General features: G+C 28.6%; 1 protein-coding gene across 1 annotated transcript; it reads left to right on the top strand.

Annotated features, from left to right (window-relative positions):
• The first annotated feature begins 558 nt into the window (after window positions 1–558).
• LOC123292097 (pinin) lies at window positions 559–4,034 on the top strand. The gene is made up of 3 exons (XM_044872628.1): window positions 559–1,391; window positions 1,527–1,821; window positions 3,421–4,034. The coding sequence occupies exons 1-3, from the start codon at window positions 843–845 to the stop codon at window positions 3,873–3,875; spliced, it is 1,299 nt and encodes a 432-aa protein (XP_044728563.1). The 5' UTR covers window positions 559–842; the 3' UTR covers window positions 3,876–4,034.
• Window positions 4,035–21,975: the final 17,941 nt, after the last annotated feature.

Genomic DNA, 21,975 nt, shown 5'->3' with positions numbered 1-21,975 from the left:
TTACACGGGGGTTTTTTGGGGTCGCTGATTACGAATATGTCTAAAATACTTCTCGGTATATCAGGGGAGCCGATACACCGAGACCGAAAAAACGATAAAGTTTTGTAATAAATTTTGATATTGCCAATATTTTGAAAATGCAATGATTTTGATCTAATATAAAAATGAAAAAAAAGTTTTGATCTAATATTTTATTAGTCTTCGTAAATTTTTTTATTAGTCTTCGTAAATGCACTTCGGGCCCCTAGTATAAGGACACTTAAATAAATTAGCCAAATTTTTGCCTATTATCTAAAATCCCTCTCTAGATAATTAACACATCTTAAAAATTAAATTTATTATTTTAATATAGAAAAATCAGAAATGTAAACATTTCAAAAATTGACCAAATACTTAAATGCCATCTTTTGTTTTTTTTTAAACACTTTGTTAGTTGTTTTCTTTCTTTAAGGTATAGCAGAAGTCTGTACCCATCTCATTCTAACAATTTAGGCATGTCCAGGCTTGCCAAATACCAAATTGTCAAAGATTAAAAAGCTAGATACAGGGGATAACAATTTAATACGAATATTTACATTCGATTTTTCCAAAAGTTGTTTGCGTTTTATTGTATATTGCCTTGAAAAAATGAGCTGTATTTTAATTTTTAAGTGTTCCGTACATTTGGAAATGGAATATTCAAATTTCATGAGAACTTATTGAAAACGAATAAAAACTGTTTCATAACCTATAAAAATATATTTAAAGTTCCATAATTACTGTGTGAATTATTTACTATCAATCAATATTAATATGTAAATAATTTTTTTTTGTAATATATAAGTTTAAAACATTGTTTAAAAATGTCAACTGAAGTGTTAAGTTCTTTTACGGCATTACAAAATGAATTGAATCAAGCCAAAACCAGCCTGAAGGATTACGATGATAATATCAAACGTTTAATTGGGCGAGATCCTTCTGAATCAGTATCACGTAATTCAAAAAGACCAACTCCATCACAGAATGATGAGTTTCGATCTCGATATGATAATTCAAATCGATTTCAACAAGATAATTCATTTTCACGGCAACAACGAAATCAATTTGCTTCAAATCGTAACCAACAGAATTTCGATTCGGATATGGAACCACCTTCGAAAAAACGATCCGTGGATTCGTCAGTATTTAAACGATTGGATAAACCGCGACAAAGTGCAGATGATGACTATCCAAATAAACCACAAATGCATAGCCGAGTGATTGTAACACCCCGTGAAGTACCCAGTCGTCAGGATGCCTTAAAAGCACAAGATCGTGATGAAAAATCAAAAGCTCGTAATCGCCGAATGTTTGGTGCGCTGTTAGGTACCTTACAGAAATTTCGACAGGAAGAAACTAAATTAAAAACAAAGGTTTGTTTACAAATTTTATTGTAATTATTCAATTATATTTCGGGCGTTCGATCTAACTAAACGACAAATATTTGATGTGTTCCGAGTTTCGAATTTATTATAAAATCAGTAAAAACAATTTTTTTTATATTAAAGGAAGAAAAAAGAGCTCAAGTGGAAAAGAAATTAGAAGAACAAGAAGTTCAAGAAAAAGCAAAAATAAAAAAGGAACGTTATGAATTATTTTTAGGCCGAAAGAAAAAGCAACAAGAAATACGGATAATAGAACAAAAAATGTTGCGTATAAAAGAACATGCTTTTTGGGAGGAACAACATAAACCTTTGGTTCATTTTATTCGTACATCAGCCAAACCACATATATTTTATTTACCACGACGAATGACAACGAAAACAAAAGAAAAATTGGCAGAGAGTAGAAAAAATATTGAAAGTAAGTCAATGAATTTTAATTTGTTATACCATGTATATATGAAATACATCAAATCAAGATATACTAAGTTTAGTCCCAAGTATTTCCGGTTGTCTGTCTGTCCGGCCGTCTGTCAATACGATAACTCAAAAACGAAAAGACATATCAAGATAAAATTTTTATAGTATGCTTAGAATGTAGAAAGTGAGGTCGAGTTCGTAAATGGGCAATATAGGTCATTTGGGTCTTTGGTCACTTGTTTTTGATTATAAATTTTATGTGTATTTTATTATTGTTGTATGTTTCTTGTTTTGGAGCTGAAAATGAATTTAGTAATGGCATAAAAAAAAACATCAAAATCAAGCAAAAACAATTTTTAATCAAAATTCAATTGGTTTAAATATTTAAAATAAAATCACTTTTAGGTCTACTACAGTCACTTTGAATGCGAAAATATGATAGCCTTTCTGTTTTTTTTTCAACCGGTGTAAATATATTATGCCAGGGCTATATTAACTTTAGTGTAAAGTTTGTAATGCTTATAATAGGATATTCCACTATTTTTGAAAAAGTACTTCAAAATGTTGATTTTGCTAATAAAAAGCCACCACAAATTTATTTCGTAAAAAAACACACGCTTTCTTGCCAAAAACTTAAATTAAATTTTAAACCTTTTTTAAACTGTCAAAAACGCGGGTATCCAATTTGATGACGTCACTATATGAAATAACACAAATAATTTTGACAGATATATTCATAGACATCTGATTATTATAAATATAAATACTTATTATCTATGCATATATTATACCTAGCTGCCTACACTGAACTAATTGATGGTCTATGACTCATACCGCTATGATATCACAGCAGGGCTTAGCCGCGTTTTAGGTCACGTGATATGCAGTTTAAAAATTACGATTTTTAATTTAAATATTTTAAAAGAAAAATGTGCTTTTGAATGAAAAAATGGCTCGAAATCAAAATATTTAAGTATATTTTTACATAAATTTTAACTTTTTTTAAATTTCATTATTTATTTTTGACAAACGATAATACCCTATTGTCGATGGTAATAACAAAATTTTGGTATGGATGTTTTGGAAGATTTTATCAAATTACACGATTTTGATGCTCTAGATATACCTATGTATTATATTAGGAGCATGTTTACAAAATGATTATTATTATACATTGAAAACATGTAATATATCCAGAGTATAAAAAATTTTGTTTGATTGTAACGTTTAGAATTATTGATGGTAGAAACATAATTTTGGTATTGAGATAAACGCTATATAGCATTTTACTATCTCTTATTATCAGACGGCCGTTTTGGTATTGACAAACGGACAGACGTAAAGCGGAGGTGAACTAATCATGTTATTTTATGAGTTGCCGAAGAACCTATTGTTCATTAACAAATGTAGTCTTTAGACACTTAAATAGTATGAAGCGCAGTATGATTCGATGAAAAATATTTTCAAATTTTATTTTGCTTTTGTTTCCAAGGAATCAAAATTATATTGCATTGTATTCTATTTTTTTAAAACTGAAAAGACCCCTTCATGAGTATAAACAAAAATGAACCACCTATTATCGATTATTATTTTGTTTTAGAATTAATCGATGAAAAGAAAACACAATTAGCGCAGGAATTAGAGTCTATTGAAAATCGTTTTAAGAAAGATCCTGATCAACATAAAGATTTCGAAGATGGTGAAACTGAAGAGCACGATGAAGAAATGGACATGGAACATGAAGAATCCATGGAACAACAACCATCTGAAAATACTGAGGAATTACAGCAACAAGAAACAGAAACGTCGATAGCACCAATTACTATTAAGTCAGAAAAATCAACTGATGAGAGTCATAGTATTTCTAGTGAAAGTGTGATTGAAAATAAAACTATTGAGAAAGTGGAAACTGATAAACTTGAAGAGGATTTAAATGCCAGTGATAATATTAAAAATGATGAACCCGATATCATAAAAACGCAGGACCAAAAAATTGATGAAATCATTCCACCACCAACAATTTCTGAAAATGATGAACGTGAACAAAATATTTAGTTTTATAATTTTTAATCAGTTCGGTGGCAAACTTTTAATAGTTTTCCCCTATGCAGTTGGAAAACTTTAATACAGGGTTTTGTCTTATATTCTTCGATCGTTTTATTCACTGTAAAAGTAAGTCCACCAGATACTTTTTGTCGTTTATTTAATTGTAATAAAATACTGTCAAATAATTGTAATAAAATATACATAATGTTTGCGATTTGTTTGAAAATTTATACTAATTAAAAATTCTGTGTATATGAGCCTTCAATTAGGCTACGAACAGTCTTATGTTATTTTCCTATAAACACCACTTCCTTTCCTCCTTTTTAAATGCCAGTGCAACGAACTAAGTTCTAAATATGTTGAGAAAATTGATACTTACATTCAGGATTTTTGCGGTACATACAACTGCCAAAATAAAGCAACAACTCCAAATCTCTGCTATTGTTTTATTTTGTATTTATGTTTCTACTTAACGACAATATTTATATGCTAAAAGTTAGGAGAAGAAAATGAAAGGACCTATAAAATTGTTATCCATGAAAACTAAAGATTCTCATTATATCTGCCATATTGTCATAATTTTTCACTTCACGATGAGCGACTCTGAAAATGAAATGAATTAATCTCCATTTTAAAATTAAGAAACTGAAAATTGGAATGTTGGAGATTATCTACATTTGAATGCTGTATAGAGATTATCAATATTTGAACTTTTAGTTCTTTGTTATTGAAATATTTAGGTTTCAATTTCTCTTCATCGTTGGTTTTTTTTGGAGGTAAATTATTAGGTTTCCTCCATTTGTTAGAATATTCAAATTGCTGTATGGAGATTATCAATATTTGAACTTTTAGTTTTTGTTATTGAAATATTTATGTTTCAATTTCTCTTCATCGTTGGTTTTTTTGGAGGTAAATTATTAGGTTTCCTCAATTTGTTAGAATATTCAAATTGCTGTATGGAGATTATCAATATTTGAACTTTTAGTTTTTGTTATTGAAATATTTATGTTTCAATTTCTCTTCATCGTTGGTTTTTTTTGGAGGTAAATTATTAGGTTTCCTCAATTTGTTAGAATATTCAAATTGCTGTATGGAGATTATCAATATTTGAACTTTTAGTTTGTGTTATTGAAATATTTATGTTTCAATTTCTCTTCATCGTTGGTTTTTTTTAGAGGTAAATTATTTGGTTTCCTCAATTTGTTAGAATATTCAAATTTCTGTATGGAGATTATCAATATTTGAACTTTTAGTTTTTGTTATTGAAATATTTATGTTTCAATTTCTCTTCATCGTTGGTTTTTTTTGGAGGTAAATTATTAGGTTTCCTCAATTTGTTAGAATATTCAAATTGCTGTATGGAGATTATCAATATTTGAACTTTTAGTTTGTGTTATCGAAATATTTATGTTTCAATTTCTCTTCATCGTTGGTTTTTTTTGGAGGTAAATTATTAGGTTTCCTCAATTTGTTAGAATATTCAAATATTTCATTATTATTTTCCTTGATGTAAATGTTGGAGCCTTTGATGATGTGACCAAAGGCGTGAGTGTCAGCCCCCCAGCTTAATTTGGTATTTAAATTTAAAAGACAAGGTGTTGTTTCAATTGGTCCAAATTGTAATTTTGACAAGAATATGAAAGAAAATGGTTTCAATTTTTACATGATATTATTTATTGTGAAATTTCTGAAAATTATTAAATGGTTTCAAAAGATCATTCTATAATGCAAATTTTTATACATAAACATGTGTTTATTAATATACATAATGTTGTATTTAATACCGAATGTTCAATTCTTATAAATACTGCTACATACCCAAAATATCTTAACAGAACCAAATAATTCAGTAGCTATTATAGGCATTCTCTTGTGCATTTTGCACTCCTAGAATTTAAAGGCGAGTCTCTATGTTTTTTGTTGCTGATGCTCCAGTAATTCACAAATTATAGCAAAATTAAGGGTTTTTGGGATCTCGCTCCCACCTATTTTGGCAATTTTTTATATGCTAAGGTATTTTCGTTGTATTTTTGTACGCTGCGTCGAAAGTGTTCGAGATCGAAATAAGATCGTGGTATCATTATTTCTTATATTATATCTCAGTTAAGGGCTGTTTGGATTCTACTTTTACCCATTGGGAAAATTTGTTGGTATTAAGGTCTTTTTTAATGGTTTATTTTACGTTAAATGGAATTGGTACCGGGATTCAAATGTACCCAAGGAATCAGCAGTTCCTAAATTATATTAAAATTAATGATTTGTTTTACTGTCGTTCCTTTATGACTGATCCAACTAGTGATCCGACAACCACAACACACATCTACCGTGGTATTGTAAAACTTGTTATGGTAAAACCTGTTTTTCTGCAACAGATGAATTCTAATCTAACCCATTGACGATATTTGTTGATATTAAGGTCTTTTTTGATGGATTTCTCTTTACGTTGAATTAAATGGAATCCGTCCCGAGACCCAAATGTGACCAAGCACAAAAACCCTTAATTAAGATATAATTTGTCAATTGCTTAATCCTCAATCACTTTTCCTGAATAATAAACATCAGAAAAGACTTTATACCAACAAATTCCCCTAATGGGTAAAAGTAGAATTCTACTTGCCAAAATTTAATTGATGAAATGAAATGAACTATTCAGCAGAAAATGGTGAACTGATCTGAAAAGATCACGGTTCTGTGGGACCGACCCGACTACTGATTTTCCCACTCTTTTACGAAATTGAATGATCATGTCTTAAACGTACGCTATACAAATTTCTTTATCTTTTTCGAGTTATCCTGAAGCTGGATGGATTGACAGAAGGAAGGTAATTATGAACATCCAAAACAAAACTTTGCTACTGCCTTCAATATTTGTTGCGCTACAAACTTTAATATATCCTTAAAAATTTTATGTGTAAACATATTATGAATAAAAAATCCGTATCCGTGTCCAAAGCCGTTTTTTTAGCGGATTTTATAAGGATCTTCAGAACAATAAATAATTCGATCATTTTAAATTGTGAAAGTACATTAATCTATAAATAATATTCGATGCATCACACCATGCTAGTCTGCTTATAGAAAACAATATACCTTGATGATTATATTTTATTCCTGTCCGATCTACTTTGAACAAGTATCCAAAGATATTGAATCTTAACTTCTCGAGTAACCTATATCTATATACACTAGTGTAGGGGAAACCGGGTACAAAAGTAACATTTTGTACTTTCACCTTGGTTGCTGGAACAGTTGTAAAAAATTGATGTTTTTTTCGATTTTCATACTCTGCCTGTGCTCATTTAAACCGTTGAAATGTCTATTTTGAAATGGTCTATCTATGTGTCTGGTTTATTTTTCATCAAACCGCTTGAAATAAAAAAAAAACGATTTTTCGTCCGTAAACACAATAACTTAAAAACGAAAACAGATATCAAGCTAATATTTTCATAGCGTGCTCGAATTCGTAAATGAGAAGCATAGGTCAATTGGGATTAAATTTAAAAAGTGTTCCTTATGAAATAATTATTTGAATTTACATAACACTATTAAATTATCAATTTGTCCAATTTTTACATTCCATAGCACACTAGTTAGATATATAATTAAAAAATTAACTAATAATAATTTTGAGTAAAGGCCAAAATAATGAAAAAATTAAAAGTGCGAATTTTGTCATGAAAGTCAGTATATGAGTACCTATAAAAAAAAATATTTAAACAACTTTTTTTAATAGTTTTTTTCGACATCTCTAACCATCTCCTACGCTAGACAATTAAATGCCTATTAAGAATCGGCCCTATTTGTAAATTTGTAGTAGGCAGAGTTTAAAGATTTCAGATTTCGATTGTTTATCTTAATAAATGTGACCCATTACCTTGTATGACTGAAAAATTTCAAATCGCTATTCCTATAACTAACGATAATATGAGGATGCCTTCATCCTAAATGCGCACCCTGTACATATAGTAAATTTTCTTGAATTATTTTTTAATGTAATTTAATAATACTTATTTAATATGCTAAAATACAATTTACTTAATTTAGTTAAAAATACATATAATTTATTTTTCTATTGAAAATAAAATTTAAGTAATTTTCCTAAAAATGCTTTTGTGTAAAAATGTACCTATTTTAAGATGGTAAAAACAAAATTTAAAAAAATCGATCACATTTTTGCCCCACTCTGTTTATAAAGGAAAAAAATTTGTATAAAAAGATAAATGTACAGTTGTACAAAATTCGTTTGGAAAAAAAGCTTGAAAGTGTTGGTCCTCATCTAAAGACTTTGAATGAGAAAATTTTTATCGGCGAATATGAATTCATCGCCCCATCTCCTTTCAATAGAGAATTTGTAATTTTCTTTAATTTTATAGCCATGTTTGTTAATTTTTTTAGTTTTATTTTAAAATACTTATAAGTTGGTCTAAATAAAATATTTTTAAAAGTAAATTTCTTGAAATTGTAATTAAAACATAAAATTAAAATAAAAAAAATTATTTAGTACTTACATATTGTAAATTTAAAAGAAACAAAGCGCATCCTTCCTCGTATGTAGAAAGAAAAACAAAACAAATATTTGAGTAATTTTTTTCGTATATGCGTACATAGAGTACAACGAACATAGAGAGTGGTCACGGTCTTTTGAGCAACTAATAAAGATCAAATGATCCATGTATGATATATGTAAGTTATTTCAGTATTTGGGTGGTTACAGTGTGTTTTCTTCACGTTGTAACGAAATTATTTTAATAATAAAATCTTCAAAAGTTTTCATTTATTATTGCTTATTCAGTCGGAGATGATCAAACGAAAAAATATGAAATAAATTCTATAATTTTTATTTCTAAAAGATATTTTTATGATGATGAAAATTTTTTTTTTTTGAATAATTATCTATGTCAAAATATTTCTAATTTATTTTTATTGGTCTTGAATTCGAATGTCGATTTATATAAATATAGTTTTTTATAAATATAATATGGCAATTATTTACGGATGTAGGTTGCGGTTATAAATATATGATTTCGATAAGGCTAATTTGCATTAAAGTACACTTGTCTTTTGCATACTTTCTAGAATTTCTTTACTGTCCTAAATTTAAATTACTTTCCGATTTAATTACCTATTCGAAATCTTAAATCTAACTTGCCTGTATGTTTGTTTTACTTTTATAAATCTGATAACTACGTTTCACAGTTAGTGAGTCAGAGTAAAAAATTCTAAAACATTGTCTTCGAAACCGTTGGCGATATAAAACAAAAGTTTAAATGTAAAAAATGTTCCTTGTAAAAGAAACAACTTTATCCGTGATGGCGCGAAATAGGACAAAACTTTGGTATCACATTTTCTCCAAAAATATAAGAGATAGAAGGAGATTGCAGGTAACTTCAACTAGTGACCTTCACGAAAAAAGAAGAAAATTATTGAAAATACTTTCTACTGTGTTGTGTATTCAACACTTTTAATACAGGGTCTTTCAACAATTGACTCATGTTAATAGTTAATATTGTTGAAAAGTTTATAGCTACTGCAGCCTATAGCTTTAAAGCTTAGAGATACTGTACCTACTGTAGGTCCATTTTTATACCATGTATATATGAAATATACATAGTATATTAAGTTTAGTCCAAAGTTTGTAACGCCTAAAAATATTCATGCTACGAAAAAAATTTTGGTATGGGTGTTCATAGAATCACCCAATTAGTCCATTTCCGGTTGTCCGTCCGTCCGTCCGACCGTCCGTCCGTCCGTCTGTGGACACGATAACTCAAAAACGAAAAGAGATATCAAGATGAAATTTTTATAGCGTACTCAGGACCTAAAAACTGAGGTCAAGTTCGTAAATGAGCAATATGGGTCAATTGGGTCTTGGGTCCGTAGGACCCATCTTGTAAACCGTTAGAGATACAAAAGTTTAAATGTAAAAAATGTTCTTTATAAAAAAAATAAACAACTTTTGTTTGAAAATTTTTTTGTAAACTTCACTGTTTACCCACGAGGGCGCTTATTAGGTGCAAATTTTATAGTATGCATTAATATGGGAATATCAGTGTGTGTGTAGCTATTTAAAAGTGGATATCTTTTTTTATTAACGTGACGTCAAAAAACAAACGATTGCTTCATCAACACTGTCTATACATGGTATTTCAACAATTAACTCAGTCAATTGTTTGTTTTCACTTGTTTAGCTTTAAAATCTTGAACATTTGAAATGGAAAATCAGATGCATTTCATCATAACCCCTTTTTCCAACCCTGATCAGAAGTTATTTAATTTTTTTTACAGCAAATAAGGGCATAAGCTAAAGATTTAGTTTAGTGCTACACCAAAATTAAACCTTTGGCTTACCGTAGACAAAAGTGATATTCGTGTAATTCTCTGAAGGCCCCTAAAAATTTTACTGGTTAATTATTATATAATAATGGACAACTCTGCCAATTTTCATTAAATTCTGAATGCAAAGTCTATTACCGATAGTACTACCTTAAAATTGTTACTATAAAATTCAAGCTATAAATGAACCGGCAGACAGACGTTTCATTTTATTATATAATAATTTGTTAATTATATAGTGTTAAAATCTTGTTTCCGGGCGTTTCATTTAATAAAATAATTAAGTAAATTTTTTAAGTTTTTTAAAAATATGTTTTTCTTTTATTTTTTATAAAATTAATTTGTTTAACCAGAAAAAAAAGTCACAAAAACTAAAGACTGTTTGTTATTAGAAGTATTTTAAATTTAACAAATACACAATAAATTTGTACACTTTTAAAGTTAATTATTACAACGACAGGAAGACAAGGGTTTGTTACATATTTTGTTTGACGGTGGTGCAGGAATGAAATGATATTTTATGATGTCACATATGTGACGGCGCCGCAAAGTACGATAGACAGAAGCTCGTCACGCTGCAATGACCATACTATAAAATATGATGTCTTACAAGAATAAGAAAGAAACCAGTGCATATACAACTGTGTGCTATTTATATAAAAATATATTAGGTATTTATTATACCATGTATATGAAATATACCAAGGTATACTAAGTTTAGTCCCAAGTTTGTAACGCTTTAAAATATTGATGATATGGTATAGGTGTTTATAAAATCCCCTAATTAGTCCATTTCTGGTTGTCTGTCTGTCGTCTGTCGTCTGTCTGCTTGTCCGTCTGTCATCACGATTACTCAGAAACGAAAAGGGATATCAACGGACGTAAAAAGGGAGGTCAAGTTCGTAAATGAGCAACGTAGGTCAATTGAGTCTTGAGTCCGTAGGACCCATTTTGTAAACCGGTAGAGGTAAAAAATGTTTTTTATAAATAAATAAACAACTTTTGTTTGAAACATTTTTTTGTAAACATCACTGTTCACCTGTGAGAGCGCATATTATGCGCAAATTGTATAGTATGTATTATATGGGTATACATGGTATTTCAACAATTAACTCAGTCAATTGTTTGTTTTCACTTGTTTAATTATAGAAACAGGCGAACCGAATAAACTATTTTTCTGTCAAAAAATTGAAGAGGCTTGTTTATTGCCTATTTTTGTGTTAAAAATTATTTTTTTAGCGGCAACTTTCATTGTTTTGGTGTTTTTCGACATTTTAAAGAGCTTGAAAAAGAGGAGACAAAAATGAGGATTTTAACAAAATATACGTCGTAATTGCGAATTTTAATACTTACTGCTCAATGGTTAATTATAAACAAATTAAGGATAAAAAATGAACGATTTCTTTCTGAATTTTTTTCTGCTTAAAAAAAGTAGTATGGATATTTTATTTTCGGTCGAAATGTTTGTTTTGATCATAAAATTCACAATACTTATTTAGTATGCACCCCCAAAAACTCCCGAGTAACGAGTTTGGACCGATTGTATAAAGAATTTCCCGAATACTCCAGGAGACAACGGAGGTACCGTTTACCCTGGACACCAGGTACCTCGGAGATCAATTCTGGTCGCGATCGCGATATTCGTGTTCAGGAACCCCTAAAACCCCTGAGTAACAAGTTTGGAATCATTTTTATCACTATTCACCGAATTTTCAATTTAGTATATTTACGCTGATTTTAAATGCACATTATTTATGCAAATTGCATATTTTAATTTCTTAAAAATCAATTTAGGTCACAAAATTTCGTGACGTTCTAACGAATCGAATGCCGAAAACCGCATTCAAATTCGACTTACTGTTAAAATTTCCTGAACTTTGACTGTTTTTAGTGTTTAGTTTCTGCGAGTATGTTTTCAGATTTGTTAATTGATACGCAATTCGAAATGAACTTTATTAATGTGTTTAAAATTTTCATCATCGGCGTTATTTAAAGTATAATTTGGATTCTTTTTGAGTTAAATTAATTTAAACCCTGAAAAAATGCTTTAATTTTGCTTATTGTGAAAAATTCGCTAATATTAATTAAGAAGTTCTGAAAATTACAAAAAATGATTACCACAAAAACTTCTTAGAGGGAGCTTCTCAGAGGATAGTTATATGATGCCTCAAAACGGACACCCAGGAGCTTTTATAAAATTTTCAAAAACTTAATTGTTTAAGATTCTGAGGTTGAAAACAATAAATTTTAAAAAGTTTAAAAAGATGATGGTTTACACGAAATTGTAGAATATAAAATTGCGTGTGTTATTTATTTATTTTGTTAAAAAAATAATATATTGTTTATTTTTTTTGATGAAATTGGTATTTTATCCATAAAAAAAAAATTATAGTGAAAAATTTATTTATGACCGAGATAAAAAAATTTTAGTTTCAGATAAAATTGATTTGTTTTAGAAGGTCATGCTAATAGCTTTCGTAATTTGAATATATTATCATTTATTTAAATTTTCTCATATTTTATTTACTTACACTATAAAATAGTATTTATATTTTGTTAAAAAAATTGATTTTCAATGTCTAATTAGTATTTTATTTTTATTTTGTAAGAAAAAAATTTATAATTTTGTCATTTTATGTAAGAAATCTAGGCGCCCTATAAGCTCTTTTATTTTCAATATTTCGTTAAGGCGTAACCAATTCCGTCCGCGGTATGCTTAGGGTAGCGGGCTCGATTTCCGCCGTCGCAACAAAATTAATTTAATTAATAGTTGTGATGGGCTGGTGTAGTGCATGGTATATGCATAAAGGAGGTGCACTCAGCCTCTGAAATTGAGGAGCTCATAAATAAAATTATCAGCGGAAAGGTGGTAAAACACATATTTGGTATCACAATGGGCTCTATAGCCTAAGTGTGTCTTTCGTGGACAGCCAATATAACCTAACCTTACCTAACATATGTATAAAATTTCCTATAATTTGAAAATTCTATTTAACTTGACTGTTTAATAGCGAAATCCCTGATAATATCGTCAAAATTGGCGATACGATTTTTTGAACAGATTTTGAATAAGAATTTTCGTGGATGTGCATTACGTCATCGTTTTCGAATTTTAATAAGAAAAGAAACATCCAAAAGGAAGCTGCATTGGAATAAACTTTTTCGTGTTGTTAAATCGCACTGAAGAAACATGACGAATAGGGTTTGATAGTTGTGACTTGGCAACGCAATCTTAAAAATTTCGAAAAGTGTAGGATTTTATGACGATTATTTTGTACATGGACTAATGTAGCGAAATAATGATCGTTTGTCTAATAAAACTGAGAGACGAATGAATACCCAAAAATTTTTGTATTTATTTTCCTTCATATACCATTTTTTGGTCTAATTTCAATGAATTTTGTAGTTTTCGTGTTTGTTTTGAAAATATTTTTGATGCCACTGTTTTAATTTTTTGTCTTTAAATCTCATATTTATTTCGTGCAGAATGTAAAAATATATAATAATATCATATATGTAATAATGATCATTAGCTACACTTATTTCTATTTATTCTGGCTAATACGATACAGAAGTAAACATTTGAACACCTTTCAAACATAAGTAGATGGTTGTAGCGAACAACGTTGATTGTGGTTGCTACACAATGTAGTAAATTAATAAATAGCTTTTTAGGATGCCTTTTAAAACATCAATATGTTTTGTTTACATTTTTATAAGAGTTTAAACATTAAATTATTTTCATTTTTTAGCACGTTTTTATTAATTTGTTTTCCTGACTGTCTGCATGTCTGCTTATCTGCTTGGTAATTCTCGATACCATCGATACGTGAAAATCTCAGGAAATATTATGAAAGTAGGATCACAATACATAAAAATAAGAAAATACTTGGTGGAATTTGCTGTAAAAATCAGCAGAAGAACCATAAAGAGACCATAAAAATAAGATGGTTCCATTGAGAAGGAACCTACTGTTAAATAGAGCATCATTTCACAAAGTTTTTAGCGAATTGTCTGTTACTTGTGCTGTAGTTAATGATAGTTAAGTACACGAACCACCAATGTTGACAAATCATTTCTGATTTATAAAAATTCCAAATTCGTACTGTAGTACAGGTCATTTTTGGCTAAATGGTTTGAATAATTGGACCTCATAAGTCCACATTTGATTCACAACACGCCGTATTTGTATTCATAAAAATTTATGGTTGGTATGGTAACTAAACGAGTCCTAGTCAATAATTTACCGAGCGCATTAACCAAACATACTTATTTTTGATGGTTTAGTCAAACGTATCTATTCATGATCATCTACCCAATCTTTTATTTTTACATAAATAATTTTTCGGTATTTTCTATTGAGTAGAAGCTAAAAGGATATTTTTAGAAGTTTTAATTACTTTTGGAGTGGTTTTTCTTTCCAATATAAAGCATCATATAGGGGGTAATATGGAGTAATTTGTTATAAATCTCTGCTGCTAACGACTTTTTTTTGGTTATATTATTAATGCATTCTTGTTATAAAGGACTTTTTTCCAATGGATGGAAAAGTACCCATAAACACTTATATTTGCTAAATAATTCTATATTAGTAAATATCCTAAATATGAACTATATCAGAGTATAATATTAATCTATCTTTAGTCCTAAGTTTGTAACGCTTAGAAATACTGATGCTACAAAGAAAATTTTAGTAAAAGTGTTTAAAATAAAATCCCCCCATTGGTCTATTTTCGTTTGTCTGAGTTTATAAATGAGCAACTTAGGGCCACTAGGTCTTGGTTGCGTAGAATCAATCTTGTATAGCGTAACAAATAAAATTTTAAAGTAAAAAACTATTAAAAAGGTAAAAAAACTTATAAAAAAGTAAATAACTTTTGTTTGTCAAATTTTTTCGTAAATATCATTGTTTTCCCGGGAGGGTCCAAATTACCGCAAATCATTCGTTTCCATTTTATATTTCGATGTATTTAATTAATAAGATGATGTATTAAAGGTAAAGTTTATACTATGCACTATGCATTGTATTTTAAAATTGTTAACTAACGTAGAAACTAAATTATTTTGGACATGAAATATTCATCAATTTTCTTCCAATAATTTCTAATTTTTGTGTAGAAATTTGTTTCGATTTCCTCATGTTTTTCATCTCCCAATAACTCATAGTCGTAGAGCTTTACTATCATATAAACATAAAATACAGTCGGTCACCTATGAAGTGCCTGAATAGAAAAAAAGCGGCTTATATTTTTATAAGTTTTTAAAAACCTATATAAACCAAATATTTTTTAATATTAATACTTTAACAAAACATAAAATAGTCGTACCGCGCTGCGTTCTCTATAAAATAACTATATTAAAATTGATTATTGATATAATAAAAAATACAAATATTGATTACTTCATAATATTTTTGATCAATTTCAAATAAAATCAATTCAAATGTTTACTACTCTCTGTTTGTCTGCTCTGCTTACTTCTTGTTTCTTTGGTAAAGGGCTCGTACTCCCTATTGCACAATATTTGCACATATATATTCATAATTCAGATTTATTTGTTGATATGGTGGCCATATGTGTATTATTTTGTATATGTAATATAGGGAGTGGCGCCAGCGGTATTCCTTTTTATAAATGTACACTGATTTGCTATTGGTTCATTGTATATTGGAATCAATTAACTCTTTTAACCTGCAATATTATTAATTTATATGTTTTGTATGTGTTTGTGTGCTGGATAAAAACTGTATGTTATTGAAAATGTTTGAATTGAATATTTTATTTCTATATTTGAGCCGTGATTGAATATAATGTTTTTTAAATCATTTTAGTCCAACAGCAAAACGACTATGTTATATTCAAGATGTTTAACGTTTTGAGAAATAAGTCTCTGATCGAGTAGAACTAGGAATTTCTCAAACTATCTTGGAAAGTCTTCTTGAATAAGTTTTAATTGAAAAGTCCCCTTGCATGGGTTTTTATTTTACAGGTGTTGAAAACGAGTAAAATTCATGTACTCTTGAAATGTAAAAATACCCGATTTAATGGTTTAGTCATTCTATAGACCGTTGCTGTATTCAAAGATATAAGCCTGCTTATGATTCATACATCGTCTGTTATAAGTGGTTTTTCCAAGTTTCCTTCAGTAAGACGATAAATATTGTTAAAAACAATCTGGGCAACTGGATACCTTGAACAGACAATACCTGTTCATATTTGATACATCGCATGGTTGTATTCCGGCATATTTACAGCAAAGGAGTATGTAGTTTTAATTTAACCAGGCACAGTTTCCGGTAGACCTATTTGCGATAGTAATTTCCATTGTTTTGCGGTCGGTACACGACAAGAAGAACCTTTATCCTTACTTTTGGGTACAGCCCTGAAACTATGCACGTAGTCTCTTTGAATATAAAATTTAAGGTGGCATTTCATTAAATAGTTTCTGAAAACAATATGCAAAATTTCATAATTGTATTCAAAAGAGTAGTATGAAAAAGTGTACCGGCCGAAGAAATATTGTGGGCTGTGAATATTTTTGTTGCTAAAGAAAAATTATTATGTATGAATCCCAGTTTTTTTCCCAAGTACACTCAATTTACATAAAATATCCTTAAAATAATAATACAACACTCCAAGTCATTTTTTTTCTATAATAATTTCATTATAAATATAATTTTTTTATTAAATTGCAACAAGTACATATTTTTATTTTTATATAATTTTATAGTTATTTACTTACACAATATACATATAAAGTCTAGTATTTACTTAGAGATATTAAAAATATGAATAAATGAGCGTCTCAATTTCAATTGACGTGTGAAGAATCATTATTATTACCTGTGACATTATTAATATCAGACCATTAAATAAATTTATTCCCACATGATGTCTATACTATATTAAAGTGTATGTTATTGTCGTATAAGTAGTATATGTGTTTTTATTATTATTAAATTGAAAAAATATATCGATAAAATACTTATAACATTTAATTTTTTTTATTTGTAAAAGTTGCAACAAGACGTATATATTATTAAGTCTTTATTTTATATAGGTATATGTATTAACAACAGGTTCTTATTGTTCAATGTTGGTGGTATATTTGTCAATAACTTTGGTATATTTGTCAATATAGGTTTATTTTGATAGATGTCTTTATTATTGGTTTTTATACAGAGTTCAATTCAAAGTTTGAATCTGATTTAAGAGTGGAAAAATACCATATTATTATAACTCACCACTTATTAAGTATAAATGGTATTAAAATCACGACGCCCCTACGACGGATTTTTCTCCTCTTTATTTGTGCGCATTGCCTTGGAGTCCTAAATTTTTCTTTGAAAAGGGTTTTTTTTAAATCGTCACAGTCCCTATTAACAAGGCAATTACGGAAGCTACATCCAATTTAGGCGTATAATGTAGTATCAAATAATTTTTACCTCTTATAATTTGTAAATAAATTGTAAACTGAACATTTTGTCTAACAAAATGCAAACTCACCTTATATTGATTTCGGGCATATGAGGACCGAGACTAATCAAGGTCAACGGAGAGGGTTTAGGTTGTGTTTTAAATTCATCAAGACTTCTAGAACATGATTTATATATATATATATATATATATATATATATATATATATATATATATATATATATATATATATATATATATATACAAAACGTTTTAACTACTCGTGTATATTTATTTATCTTGGTAATTTGATAATCTAAAAATATAAAATTTTGTTCCGGATCTTTACAAATTGTTGCAAATATATAATACATAATAAATTTTATGACATAACCAGGTAAGTAAAAACATATCCGATAAGAAGTTATTTAAACAAATAACAAACATAGAATTAACAACAGAATATTAAATTACTATTTTATTTTACTAAAGACATATATGTATATATAAATATTTATTACTAGATGACTCGGTTAGTTATTAATCTTAACTCACCTGTAGCTGCAATTAATTAATATTCATTAAACCCATAAGCACGCCCTCGCTTAGGCTTCCCGATAAACACAACTTTAACTACTATCTATTGCACAGGTTCGAATAAATATCTATTTATTCACAATACCTGAATAATAATAAATAATACCTCAAAACTATTCAAATACCTGTTCAAAATTCTAGATAAATATAGTGGGAGCGCAAATAAATGCATAGTATATAGGAAAATGTAATGTAATTCATTATTTATACGCGTTTCCACCATTTTTTAAATATTTTTTTCTTAAATTTTCTTCTTTAAATTTTTGGTTTGGTTGTTTGTCACTCAATTAAGCCTTGAACGGATTTGGATAAAATTGGGTACGAAACTAGTTTTTTTCGTGTAAGAAAGAATACGATTTTATTTCGGAAAAATGTTAGATTTCCTTTGGTTTGCCAAAAATGAAAAAAAAAAAAAATAAACAAACACAAAAACGAACTACAGAACGTATACACTTTTAATTTGGTATAAATGTGTCTTATTGAACATTATTCTGGGATAATAAGGATCTATTTTTTTAATTTAGAAAAATAATTAGGCTTCCGCATTAAAAAATTTAAACCCTTTGTAGATAATAGTTGCATTGTAGATAAAAAGGGTGTCCGTAAGGACAAGGGAAAAAAAGACTAACACGGTATCCTCTGTTTTTAACCCCCGAACCAAAAAAGGGTTGTTTTAAGTTTGTCCGCTATGTATGCCTGTTTGTCTATCTGTGGGATCGTAGCTCCTAAACGGATGAACCGATTTTGATTTTTTTGTTTTGTGTGAAAGGTAATTTAATGGGGAGTGGGGGAGTGTTCTTAGCTATGTTTCAAGTGCGAGTATAGGGTTTCGTTCCCGATACAACTAAAAAAGAGGGGATGATCTCCAAAATCGGTTCTGCAGTCTGGTCATAAGGAAAAGGGTTATTTAATGTACAGTGTTCTTAGCTATATTTCAAGTGCGAGTTAAGGGTTCCATCCCCGAAGCATTTGTCGGTTTTTTTTTTTTAATTTTGTAAATTTCACTTTTCAAAGTTGAAATTGGCCATCGAAGTGAGCGGGTAATCGTTAGTATTTTATATTTTTTAGACATACTATATAATGTATACGGTTAAGTATATAAAGGTATAATATTTATAATATACAAAATTTAACATGTAATAATATAATATTTTATTATGTACTTAAACACTAATTAGCTTGATTTTGCATAATTGGCATCAGGTTGAAATATATATTTTTGTTGAGAAATAAAATGATGATCATGCCATTACCCGGACATGGTAAAATGCATCCATGCTTCATATACATTTATTCTACCGTCAAAGTGATGATAGTCTAATTTCTTCTACATGTTTTTATTTTTGTCCAATAAAAAAAAATATTGTTATTATTATTTTTTATATATTAATTTTTATTTTCGAAATATTATGATTTTTATGAACAACGTATAAAAAATATTTAAAAAATAAATTTTATTTAAATTTAACAAAAAATTAATATTGTTTTAGAATGTTACGCACTTTTAATTCCAAACAATGGTTTCATAAACCCTCGTGCTTTTTAGATGAATTCGATTAATTATATTGAGTAGAATCTTATATTTTAAAATTCCGCAGAAAAAAATTAAATGAATAACAAATATATGTAAAATTCATAAACACGATCTAAAATCAATAACCAATAACGTATACGAAGATTTTTCTAAAAGTCCATGGGAGTTGCACAAATAAAATAGTCTTCGTGTAGAATCTATTTATTGAACTGAAATCAGACAGCGAAGTTTTTTATGGGTTGCGACCTTTCTTAAAAAGTTAAAGCAGAAAAATTATGATTACTTACATTATAATATTAATGAAAAATTAAAGTAAATTGATTTACATCGCAGCAACGTTAATAATTTGTGGAAATTAACAAGAACTTTTCACTAATTTTATGGCGTTGCTCATCTAACGGTGTACTAGAAATGAAAACTACCTTGTTTGTTTATCTTGAATAGAATCGCCATATACCACTAATTGTTTTTCAATTACAAATGTTTTGAAATGATCAGAGTCAAATTTTAAGGTTACATTTCCCGCCAATTAGATTAGGCTCCGTTATGAAGGTTATATTTCCCACTGAGATTTTACGTTGTTTTTTTGTTGTTGTTATTTTGTTTTGTGTTATGTTTTTGCTTTACAATGCATTGACCTTTAGTACAGTACGAATCGGCGTATTTTATTTAATAAATTGCGAAAATTATTTATTTTGCCTCGGGAAGGTTATTTGGTCAATTTAAAACAAAAATCACCCTAAAGGATGTCCTTACTCGTACTTTATTCGAAGAAAATTTCAGAACAAATTACACAAATTATTAAGTTAACCATACTTTTTGCGTAAGTAAGAAATTTTGTATAGGTTGTTCCGAAATTTTCTTTGAATAAGATACAAATATTACCATTTTTTGTTCCATTGTGTTTCGTGCTCTGCTGTGCCCCACGCCCTTAACTTTTATTTTAGCTTGGGACCGTTAAATACTGGACCACTCTTTCTATGCGTGCGCCATTGATGTTTGTGTTTAGTTGTTAGGAAACTAATTATTATTATAATGCTTTTTAAAATTTATTTAATTGCTTAGCAAAGTTTTAAAAGGATGCACGAATGGTTTAGATTCATAATTCGGTCCACTATAAAATGTTTTTGAGGGTTCCACATCAAAAATTAAAACACATAAAATAAATGGTGGAAACGCATATAATTAATATATAACATTATATCTTACTATATACTATGTATTTATTTGCGCTTCCACCATATTTATCTAGAATTATGAACAGGTATTTTAATAATCTTGAAGTATTGTTTATTATTATTCAGATTTTATGAATAGGTAAGGTATTTATTACGAGTTAAATGTGAGCACAACTTGATACATTTTATTGATAGATACATGGTAATATTTATGCATTATATTTTACAATTATATTCTTGTTTTCAATGAGTATAGATAAGCGAATTATATGATGTAAAGGATTACTAGAGAAAAACGTCTAGGGTTTTCAATGACTGAATCACATAATATACCCACATACATAATAAGACACTGGAGCGTAGAGTGAACTGTAACGATAACATTTGGTTGTGAGCCATGGTAAATTATTATAATGTACCATGGCTCACACGTTTTATCGATAGTTGTTTAATATTTAAATCCTCAACAAAAATCAGCTAAATTGCTTTAAAAACTCGCATATGTAAATTATGATTCTAGTTATACACCTTTCCTTACTTTTTGTTTGTTTATAACGATCACCAGAAATTCCCATAACCACAAAAATTGCGCTCTAAAAGATATAAAACAAATTTTAATGGTTATCTGCCATATTATCACTTAAATGCCCCGCATCTTTTTATACACTAACCTGGCAAGGACGCCTTTTTATCCTTATGAAAATATTTACATTTTTAAAAACATCCACATGAGTCATTTTCTGCTGGCACATCACTGTAGAGTGAAAAACATCATAATGAAAACTACGTTGCAAAGATGATTATACCTTACAAACATCTTTCTATGAGTACAGCTTTAATTACGACTCTCTATACTTGAGTTATTTTACCGAGGAAAATTTTTAAGTGTGTTTTCGAGCCTTAATAGTACAATTTAATTTATTAGAATATATATTTTGCTAAATATAAGTTATTTTAAATCAGAATTAAAAGATCGAACCACTTAAATTAAACTGTGTACTTTCAAAACGTACTTTCTTTTTTTTTAAGTGTTGGCCGCGGTAAAATTTCTC

The sequence above is a fragment of the Chrysoperla carnea genome, chromosome 2, assembly GCF_905475395.1.
Source record: "Chrysoperla carnea chromosome 2, inChrCarn1.1, whole genome shotgun sequence".
Taxonomy (NCBI): domain Eukaryota; kingdom Metazoa; phylum Arthropoda; class Insecta; order Neuroptera; family Chrysopidae; genus Chrysoperla; species Chrysoperla carnea.
This window is presented reverse-complemented; position numbering and strand designations above follow the sequence as displayed.

Bases quoted from the DNA above. Each gene is read 5' to 3' on its own strand.
- LOC123292097 (XM_044872628.1), top strand. From the start codon at position 843: ATGTCAACTGAAGTGTTAAGTTCTTTTACGGCATTACAAAATGAATTG. The intron at 1,392-1,526 runs GTTTGTTTACAA...TTTATATTAAAG, and splicing joins AAACTAAATTAAAAACAAAG to GAAGAAAAAAGAGCTCAAGT. The intron at 1,822-3,420 runs GTAAGTCAATGA...ATTTTGTTTTAG, and splicing joins GAGTAGAAAAAATATTGAAA to AATTAATCGATGAAAAGAAA.